Genomic DNA, 20,574 nt, shown 5'->3' on the forward strand with positions numbered 1-20,574 from the left:
TTCATTTTAGACAAGCAAATGGACTTAAACAGGTTGATAGCTAATTTAAAAAGCTCACGACTGATGTCACTGAACAGCAAAGGCACTATTAAATTGAAGCAGTTTAGTAGTTTGGCCTTGCGTCTCGGTTAAAAACGTCTCAAACTTTGATTCTAACTCTCATAATCACCATGATAATTTATAAAACAGACAATAAACAACAAAGTAGTGTGTGTCAAAGGTAAACAAATCATATCATCATAATTTATTTGGAGTAATGGTACTTAATGGTTCATTCTATGTAAAATCATTAGATCACCATTCAACTAAATCCCAAAATCTGCAAAGTGTCCATTTCATTTACATCAAACTGTGCAACCGCAAGTTAAAGTGCCCTGGTTTACTAATCAAGAACACGATCACAGAGGAAAGTGCTGGGATTTATGTTTTTGTTAAAGCAAATTATCTTAATTAAAGTACAGTATGTGTATCGAAAGCGTGTTGGTGTACTGCTAGAATAGCCTGACCAGCAGGAGGGCTCCATGTCATGAATAATTAAATTATTTGTGCCTTGTGCATTCTGTGGTATCTATTTTCAGTGGGCTTTTGATAGCCTCCCTACCAACAGGACTGACACTCACTACAGGTCTCTGATCATTTTAAACCCATACATATGGTTCTATATTCAGGGAAACTGCAGTGTGAGAGACAATTATGCAATCTACACATGAAGTGCTACTGTATTCTGAGCTTGGGAAGCCAAAACAAGGTTGGAACAGTTCAGTCTCACAAAAGTGATTCCATCAGTAATATGCACTGATGAAGTACCTGTGAGTATTGTCTACATACTAATAACTGTTGTCTGTGTGAGCAGTGGTTAATCTTGGATATCCCGTAGGCCCAAATAACTTGGAGTCATCCAATGAGAAAGTGCTTAAAGAGTCTCTGCTGAGAGTCTGTTTGAAATGGCTATCGATTACTTTAGTTCTCCTGTTTCCATCTGCATTCCTACTTCCATCGGACTGTTTGGAATGTAAGTCTACACTTGCTGTGTCATCTTGGCTCCCGTTTTCACATTTATTGACAACTGTGTGATCTGTAATTACTGTGATTGTTGGACTCTGTGGCTCAATATACTCCAACTGAGGTACATGTTCAGATTTCAAATTATGTTCGGAACTCTCCATGGTCTCTGCTGCTTCCTCGGTTTGGGAAATAGAGGACAAATATGTGATTTCATCTTGCTTATTTTGCTCTGACCCTTCTGAATTTCTAGAAAGATCCTGTTGTTCAGTTTCTGAGGGGTCTCCGTCTTGAATGTTGTTTGTTGTATCTGCTGATGTTACCAGGTTTCCGACATTATTTGTCGAAGCAGCTCCTTGTCTGACCATCTCTTTTTGATTAGTGTCATCATCATTACTTGACAATGTAGTTACCAAAGAACCTCTTATAGTTCCTCCCTCCTTGACCCCTTCATCTTTGGCTGAGCCATGTATACTGTCTTTGGAGTGATTGCTCTGAGCATCTGCTTCTAAAACCTCAGCTTTGAATCTTTTGACAAGAGTATAAGGCTCTGTGTTCTCATTGAGTTCGTTCCTTAGTGGAGTTTCAATATCATCTCCACTCTTCGATGTTTCTTCGAGGCTCCCAAAATAAGTACTTGGTGCTGTATCTGTAGCATCTAATGCTTCACCGTTTGAACTCTTCTCTGTTTCGTCCAAGATAAGCCCCTCTTTTATGTCATCAAGAGGCTTGATGAATGTCTCAAAGTACTTGGATGCTTGATGTATATTAATCCAGTTGCTCACTAGGTCCACACCATCTCCTTTAGCTAAAGCTGCTGGACGAATGTCCAGATCTTCTGAATCCACGCTCATAACTGGATCCTTCTCTTCTTTTTTAAGTGCCAACACTTTCTCCACAGGCTGTAATTCCACCGAATGGGAAATAGATGAGCCTCCCTCTTTTTCACTGAGAGAATTCCTTTTCTTTCCTGAAGGTTCCTCTAGTTTTTTGTCCTTTCCTTCTGAAGCATCTCTGCTTTTCAGTTCATTGTTGGTGCTTTTTGGTTCTGACTCTATATAATTTGGTTCATCTGCAGAGACCTCGGCTTCTTCTGAGGCAAAAATATCACTATCTGCATACTTATTGGCCACCTTCTGTATGTCGTGCAAGTCTAATGTTTCCTCAGGGGCAACATTTTCAATGAATGTTGTTGCAGAGATTTCCGATTCTTTTTCAGCCTTTTCTGACATAGATTTATCATCCCCTTTGTCTGATTTTTGTTCAGCACCCAACTGAGAGTCTCTCTCTGAAGGAACAGCTTCAACATCAGTCATATCACTGTTTTCTTTCTCCTGCTCTTTTTCATCATCCTTTTCCTCCTCTGGTATTTCTTTATCAGTCTCTGGCTCTGATTTTTGAGTTTCCTCATCTTGGAGATGTTCCTCCACCTTTCTGAACTCCTCAGGACTTGCATTCCTTGGCTCTCCATTTTCAGCATCTATGTTACTTGCCAGTAGGTCATTATTCACCTCAGCAGTAAGATGTTCACCCTCCTTCTCTTTCATACTAGGCTCCATGTCATCTTTTTTCACCCCACTGGAACCTAATTCCATTTGTTCTTCCTGTGAAACCGATTCCGTATTTTGGTCCTCAGTCAAGTCGTAATCTGGTTTCTGTGCTAAATTTTCACCTGAAATGGCCTCCTCATCTCCCTCCTTCTCCTTCTTTGGATTATCAGTAATCTTATATCTATATGCCACCTTTTTCTCTGCCTCATCTCCCTCACATTTCAAGTCTTCAACCAACATTTCACCTGTTTCGAACTCATTTTCTTGCCCAGTGTCTTTTGCCTCATTCACTGCAGAGCTCTCATCTACTTCTACCATCGCATTCCCTTTTACATTCTCTACTTCAGCCTCTATTTCCTCTTCCTTGTTCCCATCTTCTGTCTCCTTGTCTTTCACTTTCTCAGTTTTTTCTCCCACAATCTCATCCTCATCATTCTGTTTATTCTCTTCAATTTCTTCTTCGGGCACTACACTAAGGTTGTCTCTAACCTGTTCCACATCTTTCTGTTGATCATTCTCACCATCTTCCTCTCTCTCCGCATCACCCTTTTTCTCTGTATTTTCTACATTCAAATCTTTACCATCCTCTAATACATTTTCTGTATCTCCAGAATAACCAAACTGCCCTTCATCTTCTCTTGCTTCCTGTCCAACATTCACATCATCCTCGTCTCTCTCTGCACTGTCTTTTTTTTCTTCATCATCTGTCTTTGAATCATCACCACCCTCTAAATCATTTTCTTTCTCACCAGCTTGGATCTCTCCATTCATTGCTTTCCTTGCTTCCTCTGTCCCTGGATCTTCATGTTTAACCTCACCCTCTAGATTTTCTACAACTTCATCCACTTCCACCTTGTTTTCCTCCACTTTCTCTAACCCATCCTTTGTCTTATCTTCTACTTCACTAGATTTCTCTCCATTTTCCGCCTGACTAAACAACTCCTCAACATCCACCTTGCCATCTGTTTCCTGGACCTTTTCCCCAGATGACCTGTCATCACCAGCCTCATCTGCTTGGTCTCTTTCATCTCTGTCTGGCTGTCCATCGCTCCTCCTCTCTATGTTCTGATGTGCGTCATCAGCGTCTCTCTGTCTTTCAGTGTCACCTGCACCTGTTTCTGTATCATTCTCAGTGTGCAATACTGAACCCTCTTTCTCAATTGCAGACTCTTTGTCTGTCTCTGGAACATCATTCCCCATCAATGTAATGTCTTTATTGTCTGTATTTCCAGAGTCTAGCGTTTCAGTATGTGTCTCTGGTTCTTTTGATTTGGACATGTCTTCATCTTTAGACTCTGTATTGAACTCTGCAGCCTCATTAGCGTTGTCTTCATCTTTTGTTTCCTCCTGTATGTCCTGGCTAGCACCCTCACTCTCAGTCTGTACTTCCTCTTTATCTTCTTGTCCTCCAACCTCATTTGTCTTCTCACTTTGCTCTTCCTCCTGCTTTTCCTCCATGTCTAAACTTGCTTTCGTCTCCTGATTTTCCTCGATTTCTTCTCTTTCCTCCTCTTTTTGGTCATAAGGCTCCTGTCTGTTTGTCTCTTCTGCAGGCTGCCCTGTCTTGACATCACCATGGGCAGTTTCCTCGCATGCAGCTTCCTGTGTGTTGACTTCAGTCTCCTTTGAAATATCTTCATTTGTGTTTAACAGTTGCGGTGAAGTGAAACCAACTGCACTCTTGGTTTCAGCTCCTGTAAAAGTGAGCATTTACAATCATAACAATAATTTCAATCCATTTCAGATTTATAAATTTTTACAAACACAAAAGCTAAAACTGTCATTGAGCAATATAGACATGTATTTTGTTTTTATATGAAAAATCTTTTTATATATGGAAATAAATGAAAGAAAAGTAATTTGTTACTGGGCTTTATTTGTTATTTGCCGATTGTAGGACCTGTGGACCCCCAAATAAAAGTGGGAACAACTGTGATACCTTGGCTGTCTTTTTGGGTCTTCACTGAGGCCCCTTCATCCTCTTCTGTGCATGTATCACTAAGCTCTGGCTCTGAACTACACTGAGATTCCTTCAAAATTGCTTCAGTCAACTTCCCCTGCATTGATTTGGCTGTGTATAGCCATGAGGAATGAGACAGACATATGAAGTCCATGGAAAAATGTTAACTGGTCAATTAGTAACATTGGAAGGTGAATGAACTGAATAATAGTCAATGCTAATGATCAGTATTTTGATTTGTAACAGAATTTAAACATATTCAGAAACGAAATTAAGTAATGAAACAAAAATTAAAATATATATATTTTTTAAATGTTTATTATTACCACAAACACAGCAAACACTGTGATTGGAAGCACAGCATGCAGGGTACAATCACTTTAATGCTATCACACAGGACAGGTGCACAAAAAAAGATCCATAACCATCTCTGATGGGAATAAACATGGAATAACGTGGAATTTAAACAAAATATTAACAATATCCTTAAGTGTAAAAATTAAGCCAATTACTGTAATTATGTATAATAGAAAACACATGAAAAATGGTTCCATGTACTTTTTGAATGGCTCAAGCACAACAAAATCAGAAATGAACAGCTTCCTAAAGATGAAAGGACACAAAAGCCTGCTCTGTATTTTCAACCATTAAATTTGTAAATCCATACATACACCAACAAGTGATGCATGCAGTTGTATACAGATATGCGGTTGTTTTGCAGCGACTTGTCATACATACATTTGACAGAAGTTTACATACACCTTAGCCGAATACATTTAAACTCAGATTTCACAATTCCTGACATTTAATCATAGAAAATATTTTGTCTTATGGCAGTTAGGATCACTACTTTATTTTAAGAATGTGAAATGTCAGAATAATAGTAAAGAGAATGATTTATTTAAGCTTTTATTTCTTTCATCACATTCCCAGTGGGTCAGAAGTTTACATACACTTTGTTAGTATTTGGTAGCATTGCCTTTAAATTGTTTAACTTGGGTCAAACTTTTGGGTAGCCTTCCACAAGCTTCTCACAATAAGTTACTGGAATTCTGGCCCAATCCGCCAGACAGAAATGGTGTAACTGAGTCAGGTTTGTAGGCCTTCTTGCTCGCACATGCTTTTTCAGTTCTGCACACAAATTTTCAATAGGATTGAGGTCAGGACTTTGTGATGGCCACTCCAATACCTTGACTTTGTTGTTTTTACGCCATTTATGCCACAACTTTGGAGGTATGCTTGGGGTCATTGTCCATTTGGAAGACCCATTTACGACTGAGCTTTAACTTCCTGGCTGATGTCTTGAGATGTTGCTTCAATATATCCACATAATTTTCCTTCCTCATGATGCCATTTATTTTGTGAAGTGCACCAGTTCCTCCTGCAGCAAAGCTCCTCCTGCCACCCCCATGCTTCACAATTGGGATGGTGATCTTCGGCTTGAAAGCCTCACCCTTTTTCCTCCAAACATAAAGATAGTCATTATGGCCAAACAGTTCAATTTTTGTTTAATTAGACCAGAGGACATTTCTTCAAAAAGTAAGATCTTTGTCCCCATGTGCACTTGCAAACTGTAGTCTGGCTTTTTTATGGTGGTTTTGGAGCAGTGGCTTCTTCCTTGCTGAGCAGCATTTCAGGTTATTTCAAAATAGGACTCATTTTACTGTGGATATAGATACTTGTCTACCTGTTTCCTCCAGTATCTTCACAAGGTCCTTTTATGTTGTTCTGGGATTGATTTGCACTTTACGCACCAACTACGTTCATCTCTAGGAGACAGAATACATCTTCTTCCTGAGCGGTATGATGGCTGCGTGGACCCATGGTGTTTATATTTGTGTACTATTGTTTGTACAGATGAATGTGGTACCTTCAGGCATTTGGAAATTGCTCCTAAGGATGAACCAGACTTGTGGAGGACCACAGTTATTTTTCTGAGGTCTTGGCTGATTTCTTTTGACTTTCCCATGATGTCAAGCAAAGAGGCACTGAGTTTGAAGGTAGGCCATAAAATACATCCACAGGAATACCTCCAATTCAATACACCTCCTATCAAAAGCTAATTGGAATTTTCCAAGCTGCTTAAAGGCACAGTTAACTTAGTGTATGTAAACTTCTGACCCACTGAAATTGTGATATAGTCAATTAAATGTGAAACAATCTGTCTGTAAACAATTGTTGGAAAATTTAACCGTGTCATGCACAAAGTAGATGTCCTAAACGACTTGCCAAAACTATAGTTTGCTAATATTAAATCTGTGGAGAGGTTGAAGTCATTAAAACTAATTTTTTAACCAAAGAGTATGTAAACTTCTGACTTCAACAGTATTTTAAGTCTAATTAAGCCTGCTTGACAGATTGTATAAGTCAAGAAATATTGGTTTATACAGAGCAGTATGCATATGACAAAACAAACAACATGCAATCAAAAACACAACAAAACACATTTGATTTACATATGCCAAACACAAACAAAATAAACCCCAAAACCACTAAAACAAAATTACGTTTGCAAGGCCACCCAAAGAGTAAAAAAAAAACAAACTGGGCTTTCAGGGGCCTTGAGAATTACAATGAAACATGTGTAATGCACATTCGGCTTTTAACACAATTAGAATTTGAATAAGTGGTGACCCACTGTTGCAATAAACCATGTCATCATAACTAATCATAAATCTAAACTATTCTCTCCTCATGAGAAGAAGTAATTAAATGAACTATTTCATTGAATCTTATGTCTGGAGAAGATGCTAGTTGACTAAATATGCTCAAGTTGAATCAATCAAATTGTCTGCAAACTTCTCCAATTCTGATTTTGAAAAAGCCAAAATAAACAGATATAAACATAAAAGGTCCCACCAAAACAGGTACACAGCACACAAGACTAGTTTGCATGCATATACTCACCTCTCTCCGGTTCAGTCTCTTGTGGCTTATCTTCAGGTTTGGCTTCCTCCCCAGCCTCCTCACCTTCAGTTCCCTCTGTCTTCTCTGTATCTTCTGACATTTCCAGGTCGCTCTTCTCCATGCCGTCCCCTTGACCATCCTGTGTCCCAGAGTCTTCCTCAGCAGCCTGAGGCAGTGTAACAGAGCTGGACTCTGTGATGTCTGTCATCTCCATTTTGGTCTCAGCTGTGGTCTGTGCTGTGGGGAGGACTTCCTCTGGATCAGCGTGTATGTGCTCCTCTGGAACATTAGCAGAAGTTACTTTTTTGGTCTCCTCCTCAATTTCTCTCTCACTGTTTTCATTGTCACTGCTAGATAAGCTGGACGTTTGACCAGATGAGACAGATGATGACCTTCTGACCTCTTTTAAGTATTCACCTATAAATAAAAGTTGTATAAAGTATAAAATGTGGAATCTTCTATATAAAGGACCATAAACTGTCATAGTGTTTAACTGTTGACAAATGCTGTATTGTTCTGTCAAAATTGTGTGAGTGACCATGGATGAAGTAATACTAACTAGACATATTGGCATCCTCAGCTTCACTGTCGGACTCAATGTGCTTTTCATTTACATCATTTTCATTTTCATCCCTGGTCTCTCGTTCTTTTTCTCCATCACTGACAGCAGAAGATGGCTTTTCCTCAACTTCATCACCATCTTCAACTTGTCCTTCATCATCTGCCTCAAAGTCTTCCTCATACTCTATATGAGAGCACTGTGTCAGTATGGTCTGAGCAATAAACTTTAAAGATACATTATGTACACCTGGAATAGGTGCAATCTTTATTTGCCAAAACTTGACTTCAGAAACACATATAATTTATGTGTATGGAATCACCAAATACATGTTACTATTGTTGTGCCCTGCAGCATCAAACAACCTTGCAGGTGCAGCAATTAAAGATCATTCTTTTGAATTCAGGTAACTCAGATGTCTGTACCATCTCTGGACTTTTTTTGTCCAGCTATTTCTCCATTGGGCTCTGTCTCCATTTCCTCAGGTGCATCAGGTTCCACATTAGAATGTGTGTCTATGTGCTCATCTTCATCTGTAGCCTCTTTAGCATTAGGAGATTTAGAGGTGGGCAGCTCCTCTTTAACTCTTTTAGGAGGAGGGGTGGGTTTCTTGTCCAAGCCCATGGCAATAATACACCTGAAGAATTGCATCATACAAAAACATAATGCATCTTGATTAGTGGATGACTGATATAGGTTTCTCAAAGGCCAATAACGATATCTTGAGAGTGGGGTGGCCAGTATAATTATATATATATCTTATTTAGGCTGATACAATTAAATTAGGGTGAATAAAGGCAAATTAGAATACTTTCTAATAATTTGTCTTTGACATTGCTTTAAAATATGATGCCATCTGGCTCAGCCCCTCACACAATACAATTTTAAATAATAGCTTAAAGGAATAGTTACACAAGAATGAAAATTCTCTCATCATTTACTCACCCTCATGCCATTCCAGATGTGTTTGACTTTCTTTCTTTAGCAGTACACAAACAAAGATTTTTAGAAGAATATTTCAGCTCAGTAGGTCCATACAAGTGAATAGTAATCAGCACTTTAAAACTCCAAAAAGCACAAAAAGTCATAGTAAAAGTAATCCATGCCTTCATCGATGCAGCCTCTCGTGTGAAGTTAGCACGTTGTCATGTTCACGCAAGAACTGTTGTGATACAACTGGAAGTGCAGCTCTGCTTATTTTCAACAGAATGATGTTCACAAGCTTCATTGGTTTTGCTTTCATTTGAACAAGCCAACGTGCTTACGTCATGCTAGAGGCAGCGTTTACTTGGTCCTTTTTGGAGTTCTAAAGTTTTGCTCACCATTGACTTGTATTTTATGGACCTTCAGAGCTGAGATATTCTTTTAAAAAAATCTGTGTTATGCAGAAGAAAGAAAGTCATACACATCTGGGTGGCATGAGGGTGAGAGATGAGAGAATTTTCACAATTTTAACTATCCCTTTAAAATCACTACTCTGTTCAGAGGAAAAAGAAACATTAAATACAAAAACTTGTATTTGTTTCCCACTTTACCTTTATTCACCTTATATCAGATGATGTAGATACAATTTTTGTGCACAATATTTATTTTCACTTAAATATTTGAAAATAAATTATCCTTTGACAGAGTTATTGGTGTTCTGCATTTTCTTTTTTAGAAAGCATTATTGTGAAAAAATTTTAATATTATAATAGTTTAACATATATACTGTGTGTATATATATATTATATATATATATATATATACACACACACACACACACACATACACACTACCGTTCAAAAGTTTAGGGTCACTTACTCATTCTTAATTTTTTTCATATTTTAGAATAATAGTAAAGTCATCACAACTATGGAATAATAGAAATGGAAATATGGGAATTATGTTGTGACTAAAAAATCCCAAATATATCAAAACTATGTTATATTTTAGCATCTTCAAAGTGCCTAGATTTTGCAGAAATTTACTCTTGGCATTTTCTCAACCAACTTCTTGAGGTATCACCCTGGGATGCTTTTTAAACAGTATTGAAGGAGTTCCCATCTATATGTTGGGCACTTATTGGCTGCTTTTCTTAATTATTCGGTCCAAGTCATCCATTTCAAAAACTTTTTTTTTTTTATACAATTTTAGTTTTGTAATTAAATAAATTAATATGTTGGCACAATTATATTTTTGTCTACAAAACTAATTTCAAACATTTAAGTATACGCCTTCAGATCAAAAGGTAAGATCATAAGAAACATTTCAGGCAAGTGACCCCAAACTTTTGAACGGTAGTGTATATATACACACACTGGCAGCCAAAAGTTTGGAATAATGTACAGATTTTGCTCTTATGGAAAGAAATTGGTACTTTTATTCACCAAAGTGGCATTCAACTGATCACAATGTATAGTCAGGACATTAATAACGTGAAAATTACTATTACAATTTGAAAAACATGTTCAGAACTTCTTAAACTACTTCAAATATTTATCATAAAAAAAATCCTCTATGGGGCCTGGGTAGCTCAGAGAGTACTGACGCTGACTACCACCCCTGGAGTCGTGAGTTCAAATCCAGGGTGTGCTGAGTGACTCCAAGCCAGGTCTCCTAAGCAACCAAATTGGCCCGGTTGCTAGGGAGGGTAGAGTCACATGGGGTAACCTCCTCGTGATCGTGATTAGTGGTTCTCGCTCTCAATGGGGCGCATGGTAAGTTGCGCATGGATCGCGGAGAGTAGCATGAGCCTCCACATGCGGAGTCTCCGCGGTGTCATGCACAACGAGCCACATGATAACATGCGCAGATTGACTGTCTCAGAAGCGGAGGCAACTGAGACTTATCCTCCACCACCCGGATTGAGGCAAGTAACCGCGCCACCATGAGGACCTACTAAGTAGTGGGAATTGGGCATTCCAAATTGGGTAAAAAGGGGATAAAAATAAAAAAATGTGAAGCAATGACAGCTTTACAGATCCTTGGCATTCTAGCTGTCAGTTTGTCCAGATACTCAGGTGACATTTCACCCCACGCTTCCTGTAGCAATTGCCATAGATGTGTCTGTCTTGTCGGGCACTTCTCACGCACCTTACAGTCTAGCTGATCCCACAAAAGCTCAATGGGGTTAAGATCCATAACACTCTTTTCCAATTATCTGTTGTCCAATGTCTGTGTTTCGTTGCCCACTCTAACCTTTTCTTTTTGTGTTTCTGTTTCAAAAGTGGCTTTTTCTTTGCAATTCTTCCCATAAGGCCTGCACCCGAGTCTTCACTTAACTGTTGTACATGAAACTGGTGTTGAGCAGGTAGAATTCAATGAAGCTGTCAGCAGAGGACATGTGAGGCCTCTATTTCTCAAACTAGAGACTCTGATGTACTTATCCTTTTGTTTAGTTGTACATTTGGCCTTCCACATCTCTTTCTGCCCTTGATAGAGCCAGTTGTCCTTTGTCTTTGAAGACTGTAGTGTATACCTTTATATGAAATCTTCAGTTTTTTTGGCAATTTCAAGCATTGTATAGCCTTCATTCCTCAAAACAATGATTGACTGATGAATTTCTAGAAAAAGCCATTTCTTTTTTGCCATTTTTGACCTAATATTGACCTTAAGACATGTCAGTCTATCGCACACTGTGGCAACTCAAAAACAAACACAAAGACAATGTTAAGCTTTATTTAACGAACCAAATAGCTTTCAACTACTGTTTGTTATAATGGCAAATGATTTTCTAGCACCAAATTAGCAATTTAGCATGATTATTCAAGGATAAGGTGTTGGAGTGATGGCTGCTGGAAATGGGGCCTGTCTAGATTTGATCAAATTACTTTGCAAATAGTGATGGTGCTGTTTTTTACATCAGTAATGTCCTGACTATACTTTGTGATCAGCTGAATTCCACTTTGGTGAATTAAAGTACCAATTTCTTTCCGAAACAGCAAAATCTGTACATTATTCCAAACCTTTGGCTGCCAGTGTATATATAAACAAATTCTAATTTAATACTAAATTACAAATTGATATTATTGAAATGCAATATCATTACTTGTAGCAAGGAGAGGCTCCCTCCACACCACAAAATCCAAAGTGTCCATGTCGGCCCCCGAGTCGAGCGCCTTTCCTGTGTTTGAACTCACAGCAGGAGCTGAGCCGGTCAACTTGCAGGCCATTCAGGAAGAAAGTAAGGCTGAAGGGAAATCCTAGGTGACGTCTTGACACAAACTGTAAAATTTCTACAAGTGAGAGCATGCAAAGGAATTTATTCAGGCTGGGCAAAATTTGATTTGCTGGAAAGCAGTGTTAACTGTGGTTACCTAAAATGGTAACACTTTACAATAAAGTTCCATTAGTTAACATTTTTACAGTATTTAATAATCTTGGTTAATGTTAATTACAACATACACTGTATTAATACTTTGGTAGCACTTTAAAATAAGTCTCCATTTGTTAACATTAGTTAACATGAACTAAAATCGAACAACTTTTACAGCTTTTATTAATCTTAGTTAATGTTAATTTCAACATATACTAATACATTTTTAAAATCAAAAGTTGTACTTGTTAACATTAATGCACCATGAACTAACAATGAACAATGGTATTAACATTAACAAAAGGTTAAAAAAAAAATGCTGTATGTAAAGTTTGAGGAGAGATGAGGCAAGAGAGCAGGATCTAAAGGCAGCTACTTTTAAATGGAAAAACAAATCAAGAACCAAGACACTAGAAACATAAGAACTGAACAAACCATTACAGCCTAGTACAGACAAGAACCAACAAAAGACCCAGAGAACACAAGGGTATATATACACAGGAGAACAAATGAGGTTAAAAAGAACCAATGAACAAAGACAAGGAAAAGAACTACAAAGCCCATAATCAAACAAAAAACACGAAGTGAACAATAAACATACATAGCGACCCCTAGTGGTCGCCAGGGTAATCCTTACAGAGCCCCCCATCTAAGGAGCGGCTCCTGAAGCTCCTTAACACATATAATAAACAAAATAGTTAATGGGAGGAGCAGGAGATTATGGAGCTGGCAGTTCAGGAGGGCACAGGAGAAGAGCAAGAGGGACTGAGAGTTCTAGTGAATTAGAAGCAGTCGCAGAGGGGCAAACTAGACCCCGCAAACAAATGGGATCGGGCGGGGGGCCCGGAGACCAGCTTGGACCAGGGAACCAGGGCTGAGCCAGTGACCAGGGGAGTGGCTTCAGGAAGGGAGCAGGGTTTGGAGGCCAGGGAGGTGGCACTAGGAAAGGAGTGAGGCCCGGCGGTTTGGATGGAGTCCTCAGGAAAGAGGCGGGGTTTGGTGACTGGACGTGGGCGGCCATTGGGCAGTGGTCAGACTGGACTTGGCCGGCCGCTGGACAAGAGTCAGACTGGACATGGGGAACAGCCTCCGTGACCGTGAGCAGTGGCAGCGACTGGGGAACGGCCTCCGTGGCCGTGAGCGCTGGCAGCAACTGGGGAACGGCCTCCGTGGCTGTGGACACTAGAAGGGACTGAGGAACAGCCTCCGTGGCCAAGGACACTGGCAGTGGCTGGGAGATGACCTCCGATTAAAGAGAGCTGGGTGCCACAGTGGGGTTACTGCCATACCCCACAGTATAGGAGGAGAATTTGAGCCTCAAAGCATAGTCAATAAATTAAACCAAGGAAAGTTCACATCAGCCTCCTGGCAGACAGGATTTCACAGGCTTATTGAATCCAAAACGATAGCAGTCCTTGAGCGCAATATCTCCCCAAATGAGAATCTGGGCGAGACTGCAGAACTGCTCTGTAAACTGCTCGATGGTACCGCCTCCTTGTCTGAGAGACAATAGTTGCAAAGTCACTAGATCCATAGTGGGGTTGGTTCTTCTGTAACGTCTGAGGAGTGATGAGGCAAGAGAGCAGGATCTAAACGCAGCTACTTTTAATGTAAAAACAAATCAAGAACCAAGACACTAGAAACATAGGAAATGAACAAACCATTACAGCCTAGTACACACACAAGGGTATATATACACAAGTGAACAAACGAGGTGAACAAAACTAATTAACAAGAAACACTCGGGACCAAAAAACACAAGAACCAATGAACAAAGACAAGGAAAAGGACTACAAAACCCACAATCAAACGAAAGACACGAAGTGAACAATAAACATATATAGCGACCCCTAGTGGTCGCCAGGGTAATCCTTACACTGTAAAAATGTTTTGACTGTTAGTGCATGACTCCTAATGCATTAACTAATGTTAACGAATGGAACCTTATTGTAAAGTGTTACCAATAAAACAATAAATAACAAAAGAAAGAAAGAAAGAAAGAGGAGAAGTAGTCACCGTGTGTGAGCTTTTCTCATGCAATCATGAACGCTTAATTGACGTTTTCATGAAATTTTTCCTGAACCATGACTTTCGGGTTGTTTCTTACCAAAACTTATTTTATGACTTCGTAAGACTTGGAATTTCATGCATGGATTACTTTTATGACTTTTCATAAAATCTTCTTTTGTGTTGAGCATAAGAAAGAATGTCATACGGGTTTGAAACAATATCAGGTTAAGTATCTTTTTTTGGGTGAACTATAAATTACACAGCACGCGAGTACAAAGACCTACACTGACCTCCCTCTTTTAGCTTCCCTTTGTAGACACAGAGGTTCTCTCCTCCACAATGCTGCTGGAAGACCTTCACCTCATCTCTGAGGTCCATTAGATCATGGGACAGGTGGACACTCTTTCCAAAGTACATAATTCTTACAGACACTTTACTCTGGGCAGACGTCCTCTGGAGAGTGGATGGCTGCTAATAGAAGCATAGCATAGTGTATGTGAGTGCAATTTTTTGAGAGCTACAATGGTTATGTTAACTATAAAGTATCTGAATACTCGAAAAACACAGTCATTGACCTCTGTAGATGCTGTTGGCGCCGTAGTAGGTCTTAACTTTCGACCCCTAAGTGTACCATTCGGTTTTGGCCCTCTTTCTTTCTTCTTTGTGAGGGGCGGCACAGGGGTCAGATAGTTGTTAATGACAGGGAGATGATAGGGCAAGACAGTACTAGAGAAGTCTGTTATGGTCAAACGTCTCTTGGTGTCTCTGTCCAGCTAGAAAACAAAACCCAGGAGACAAAGAGTCCAAAAGGTTATTGCTTATTGCTTTTTATAGCTCTGGAGACCTCATGGACTTCAGTTTAGTCAAGACAACTTTCTGATAGATTTAACATGTTAATGTGGGTATGACATACTGCAGCCTAGCTCAAGAAAATTCGGTCATGGAAGAATTTGATGAGAAATGTTTGAGTTTACATTAAAATCTCTGACTTGATTGCAGATTTTGGTATGACAGCAAAGCTGAGCACAGTATGATACATTGTTGACATTTCTTCTGAGATCTCTTCTCATTTGTGATTTTTCTTTCCTTTGAGAAACATACCAGTGGTATTCCTTACTCTAACAGAGCAGTATACAAAGTAGTAATATTAGTTGTCTGAGGGTGATTTGTGCTGTCATTGTGAGTGACATGCGATGAGGGGTTTTGTAAGTGAGAGTGTAAGTGATAGGACCTCAGGAAGGTCTCACCGTATAACTGAGGGGCTGATCGGTGTCGTTGGAAGAGTCCCGGTCCTGGTGTCTGTATCCAGGGAAGGTTCTTTTCTGAGAGGCTGTGGCACTGTTGCTGTTCAGAGGCTTGAGTCGAACGGGCCTCTGCATCTTCCCTGGAGCTGTATTGGGCCTGGAGGAACCCGGCTATTGGGAAAAGCCGATAAAACAACCACCAAATTTTAATTATGCTGATTATATAAGGTCTAATGTGAATTACACAAGTAGGTAATGTTCCTGGTTTACCATCCTTTGTTGGTCCTTCAGCAACATTCAGATCAACCAATCAGTGCCCTTTGATTTTAAGACTAGGTTTAGGGATATGATTGGTTGAGGAATGTTTTTCCAGGAACAACAAAGAATGTTGATCCAGGGACATGTCCTACTTGGGTAAATCATGTTTTGCATTAAATAATTGGAGTAATATACAGTAACCTTCACTATATTATAGGGTATTCTCTAGAGAATAAGTCTCTGTGGCAAGGAGGAGGGCGGGACCCTCCGCCTCCTGAAACTCCGCCTCCGGCGGCCTTTATCCCACTCGTTGGCTTGATTAACCTGATTCGGGGCCGGGCGTGCATCATCATAGCCTGGCCCCGCCCTCCTCCTTGCCACAGTCTCAAATTCAAGTTATCATCTTTTCTGTTTTCCTTTTAGTTTGTTGGTTGCTTGTAATGTTTACTGTGTTTGGTCTATGGTTATTTTCTTTGGTGTCTTATACTATTAAATATATTATGCTGTTTTAATTGCCACATTTTCAATTACAGCACTGGTGTAAACTTTTTGTTTTAAATGTGCTTTATAAATTAATTGATGACGTGACTGTGTTTGTAATTATGCAAAAATTATTCTACAAAAATGCAATTGTTGATGGGTTTTCTCTTTCACAAAATTCTCAGTACGACCCTTGAAAGCAACTTAAGAAGATCTTCTTTAGAAGCTTGCACACAAATCCACAAACATACACTCAATAATTTAATTTAAAAGCACTTTTGCAAATTCAGTGCATCATAAGATGTCAGTCATATCTAAAGATATTAATTTAAGAAAAAACACAAAATATGAAACATACCGAAACCGAGGTCTCAACACACTATGTGGGTTTGCAATTTTTATGGGCAAAGGAGAGACTACAAGAATTATCTAGACAAACCAGAGCAACAATCAAAGCTCATTTTTCATAAATCTGTTGGAGCAGTAACTCTCCAGGTACCAATACAACATCAAACAGAGGCAAACAACCACAATGCTTCATATCACCTCCTGTTAAACATGCCAAGAGTCTGATGAGCAAACAAATGATCCAGATCTATGGTTTAGCTCAATTATTAAGACTAACTAGGTACAATCTACAAAGCAAACGTTAAAAAGCCATAAAACTCAAAAGGTATTTAGCAGAAGTGGCAGACAATTGATTTATAGCACATCTCTAGGAAAACAAAGTAATTCGTGACACAACACTAATGTCTTACACAGCAAAACTGCAATGTTGTGAGTTTGGGGGTGGGGCTATCTGTTTGTGCAACAAATGGAGGGGGGAGTGTTCGGGAAATCTGTTTGAAAACATATTTATGCAATTTGGTTTGGGGATGGTAGTGGCACAGAAATTACACACTTCACCTTTAAAAAGCTATTCTAAGCATTAATGGCACGTATGGGCCACTCACAGATTCCGTTGACTCAGAATTCTCTCCCTCCGGTCCAGAATGGCGTGCGGGTGAGATCTTTGGCCCCGTGGGTGGCCGAGGCGACAGCATTAGCAATGGTTCATCATCATATCTCTTGGAGCGCTCAACCTAACATAAAATGCAAAAAGTCAAAAGACAAAATTTAACTTTTAACTTCACCCAAAAATGAATATTCTGTCATCATTTACTCATCCTCATGTTGTTCCAAATCGTATTAATTACTTTCTTCCGTGCAACACAAATGGAGATTTTAGACTGAACACAATTTCATTGTATGGGAAAGAAGAGCAGTGTCAACATTCCTAAAAATGTCTCATCTTAGGTTCCAAGGAAGAAAGTTATATGGGTTCGGAATGACATGAGGGTGAGTAAACTAACCCGTTAATATCACTAGACCTAGGCCAGTTTGAGCCTTAAAAAGAAAATAATTTATGTTAAAATGAGAAACCTTCTTTTTGTGGATTCGTTCCTTCCGTGCAAATTCTTCAAGTTTTCTCTTGATCTCGGTTTGATGAAGGCGCTGAATAAACAGAAAACAAAGTGAAATATCTTTTAGAAAATACTTGGGGTGCTATCAATGAAACCATTTTTTTACCCTGATATACTGTAAGATATACTATTTATACATTTCGCCTTTTATGTCATCCAAGTTAAATTATGTGACCGGGGTATCTTACTATAGATCAGGATAAGTAGGATAATACAGCTTCAGATAAAACACCTGTGAATTGTATAATGCTCTCACCTCCATGTCTAGCACCTTGTGGAAGATGGCCTGAGCCAGACACTCTCTCACATGTCTCTGATGCGCTCTTTGGATCAACTTGTGCTTGTACTCCTTATCCGGAACAATCTGTCCACTCTGGGTGATCTGAAGTACAAGCACCTGCATTTACTGACTGAAGCAAATTGACTTTTTGTGATTATATAAAGTGGTTCTTATGAGAATGTAAATGGCAATTTTATGTAATATGAGAGATCAGTGTAAGTTAGTTTGTAAAGGGGCACACAAACTTATTAAAATGAACAAGTCTAGGTTAATCCCAATTATATTCTTTCACTCATACACATAACACATTTACATACAGTAGCTAGCTTTACTTGTTTAAGCCTAAATGTACACATACATACCAGCCCGACTTTTTGAAGATGTCTTCGTATTTTTGCATTGTTGAAGTATCCAGTCAGATGTTTGTCTGTTAAACTGTTGTAAGCTGCAAGAAGACTGAACAAGGACATAACTTGATTAAAGGGATAGTTCACCCAAAAATGTAAATTATCTCAACATTTACTCACCCTCACACCATCCCAGATGTGTATGACTTTCTTTATTCTGCTGAACACAAATTAAGATTTTTAGAAGAATATCTCAGCTCTGTAGGCCCATACAACACAAGTCAATGGTGAGCAAAACTTTGAAGCTCCAAAAGGCACATAAAGGCAGCATAATAGTAACCCCTAAGACTCCAGTGGTTTAAAACATGTCTTCTGAAGCGATCCCGATTTCAAGCTTGAATACACTTCCTAGTGCCATGAAGCGCTAGGAAGTGTATTCAAGCTTGAATTCAGGATCATGCCTAGAGACTGCAATGGCAAGATGTACAGTGAAAAAGGGGTTACGTTTTGGTCAGTTCTCTCCCAAAACCGATTGGATCGCTTCAGAAGACATGGGTTAAACCACTGGAGTCGTATGGATTACTTTTATGCTGCCTTTGTGATTTTTGGAGCTTCAAAGTTTTGGTCATTATTCATTTTCATTGTATGGACCAACAGAGCTGAAATATTCTCCTAAAAATCTGCATTTGTGTTCTGCAGAAGAAAGAAAGTCATACACATCTGGGATAGCATGAGCGTGAGTAAATGACAAGAGAACTTTAATTTCTGGGTGAACTATTCCTTTAACACTGTGTGCCTGAGCTTTGATAATGTTGATAATTTTCTGTATAATTCAGAAGCTGAATTAAGCCAATTGCTCAGTATTTGCAATCCCACAAGTCACAGGATGGTTACCTGGGGAATTAAAACCTTCATATATCTCATCAAGGGCATTCAGGTGTTGTAATGTAAGGACGAGTCTGACCAGGCTGATGGAATGATTCACTGATCCTAGGGGCCACCTGTGCCAAGGATTTCAGCTTGAGGTGAGCACTCTACATCTGTGTCAAATGTAGTCCTGGAAATGCTCGACTGTTTGTCTGCCTGGCTTTTTCCGATGCAGATTTGATTTCCCCCAGCGTTTGTAAAGAACACAACAGAACCTGCACACCAATCCTCAAGCCAAGTAGATAACATTACTGGTGTCTGGTTTCTATTGGAATTGAGTGTGGATAGATAGCACACTTAACCCCTGGCCCCCCTTTGAATTCATGTCTCTAGTATTCTTCATAAATTAAACAAGATATCTTGTCTATCTTGTCTCTTTATGACAGTCAAAACATGTGGGATAAAACAAATACACAAAAGACACATTTTGGCTCAATTATCAACCCAGACATGGCTTTAATAGGACAACAGGCTATTTGAGGTATATTCAACAAATAAGCAACATTTACTTAAGTCAAGCTTGGATAATATTGTCCATCCATTAGAGAGAGATTGATATCTTGTTGTTCATCTCCACAGTAACAAGGTCTTTTGGATATCTAATGTTATGCTATGAAAATAATTCTAAAAAATGGTCATTATGCATTAGTTGGTCAAGCACACATAGTGTATAACACAGGGCACTTGTTACTGTGTACTAGTAGTAACATTCTGTACTAGAACATTTCAGTAAACATTGCGATTTGGTCTAGTTACTCACCCTGGGTTGAAATTACTCATTTTTTCGGTTTCGTGGTGATCTTTGATATGAATCGAGCAACCAGACTATGATAGGAGAGCTTTCTTTAATCCAGAGTGTATTAAAACTATGAGTGCATCTGTCTGCCCGGCTCTTAACACTCAACACCTTTCCTCGCGCGGAACTGGTGACAGCCCGCGTTGCTATATGGAATCACGTGACGATGCCAATTCTCCACACTTTTTATAGGACGTGGGCAAATGTGTTAAAAAATAAATAAAATAACTTATTAAAAATAATATATATACTCAATAAATAAAAATACGTTCACACTGGTCAGTCTGATGGTCAAGGTAGTCTTTCCATAATGTATAGAATATTTACAACAAGGCTTATAAGGCTTATTTATCAAAATTATTATGTAATTTTAATAAAACGTTTTTCAGATGTTGCAGTCTATGTAGACGATTTGTGCCTCATCCTGTCATTTTTTTTTTTTTTTTTTTTGAGTAAAATAAATAAATAAATAAAAGTATCACATTTTTAAATAA

The 20,574-nt window shown here is 39.0% G+C and overlaps 1 protein-coding gene and 1 long non-coding RNA gene across 2 annotated transcripts; one reads left to right on the forward strand and one right to left on the reverse strand.

Moving 5' to 3' along the window:
• Positions 1-699: 699 nt before the first annotated feature.
• erich3 (glutamate-rich 3) lies at positions 700-20,197 on the reverse strand. The gene is made up of 14 exons (XM_051669192.1): positions 20,045-20,197; positions 18,373-18,466; positions 17,987-18,112; positions 17,690-17,761; positions 17,221-17,349; positions 15,533-15,700; positions 14,861-15,058; positions 14,576-14,753; positions 12,009-12,195; positions 8,404-8,615; positions 7,979-8,164; positions 7,420-7,836; positions 4,492-4,623; positions 700-4,246 (listed from the first exon to the last, which is right to left on the reverse strand). Exons 1-14 carry the CDS (start codon positions 20,062-20,064, stop codon positions 828-830), a joined length of 5,538 nt encoding a protein of 1,845 aa, XP_051525152.1. The 5' UTR covers positions 20,065-20,197; the 3' UTR covers positions 700-827.
• LOC127424211 (uncharacterized) lies at positions 4,121-7,613 on the forward strand. Its single transcript, XR_007894429.1, has 3 exons — positions 4,121-4,254; positions 4,450-4,703; positions 7,526-7,613. It is a non-coding gene; the product is annotated as an uncharacterized LOC127424211 (long non-coding RNA).
• Positions 20,198-20,574: the final 377 nt, after the last annotated feature.

The sequence above is a fragment of the Myxocyprinus asiaticus genome, chromosome 33, assembly GCF_019703515.2.
Source record: "Myxocyprinus asiaticus isolate MX2 ecotype Aquarium Trade chromosome 33, UBuf_Myxa_2, whole genome shotgun sequence".
In the NCBI taxonomy this organism is placed as follows: domain Eukaryota; kingdom Metazoa; phylum Chordata; class Actinopteri; order Cypriniformes; family Catostomidae; genus Myxocyprinus; species Myxocyprinus asiaticus.

Coding starts and splice junctions, on each gene's coding strand:
- erich3 (XM_051669192.1), bottom strand. CDS start 20,064: ATGAGTAATTTCAACCCAGG. Junction 15,701..17,220: donor ATTCTGAGTCAACGGAATCT/GTGAGTGGCCCA, acceptor TTTTCCCAATAG/CCGGGTTCCTCCAGGCCCAA. Junction 4,624..7,419: donor AGAGACTGAACCGGAGAGAG/GTGAGTATATGC, acceptor GGCTATACACAG/CCAAATCAATGCAGGGGAAG.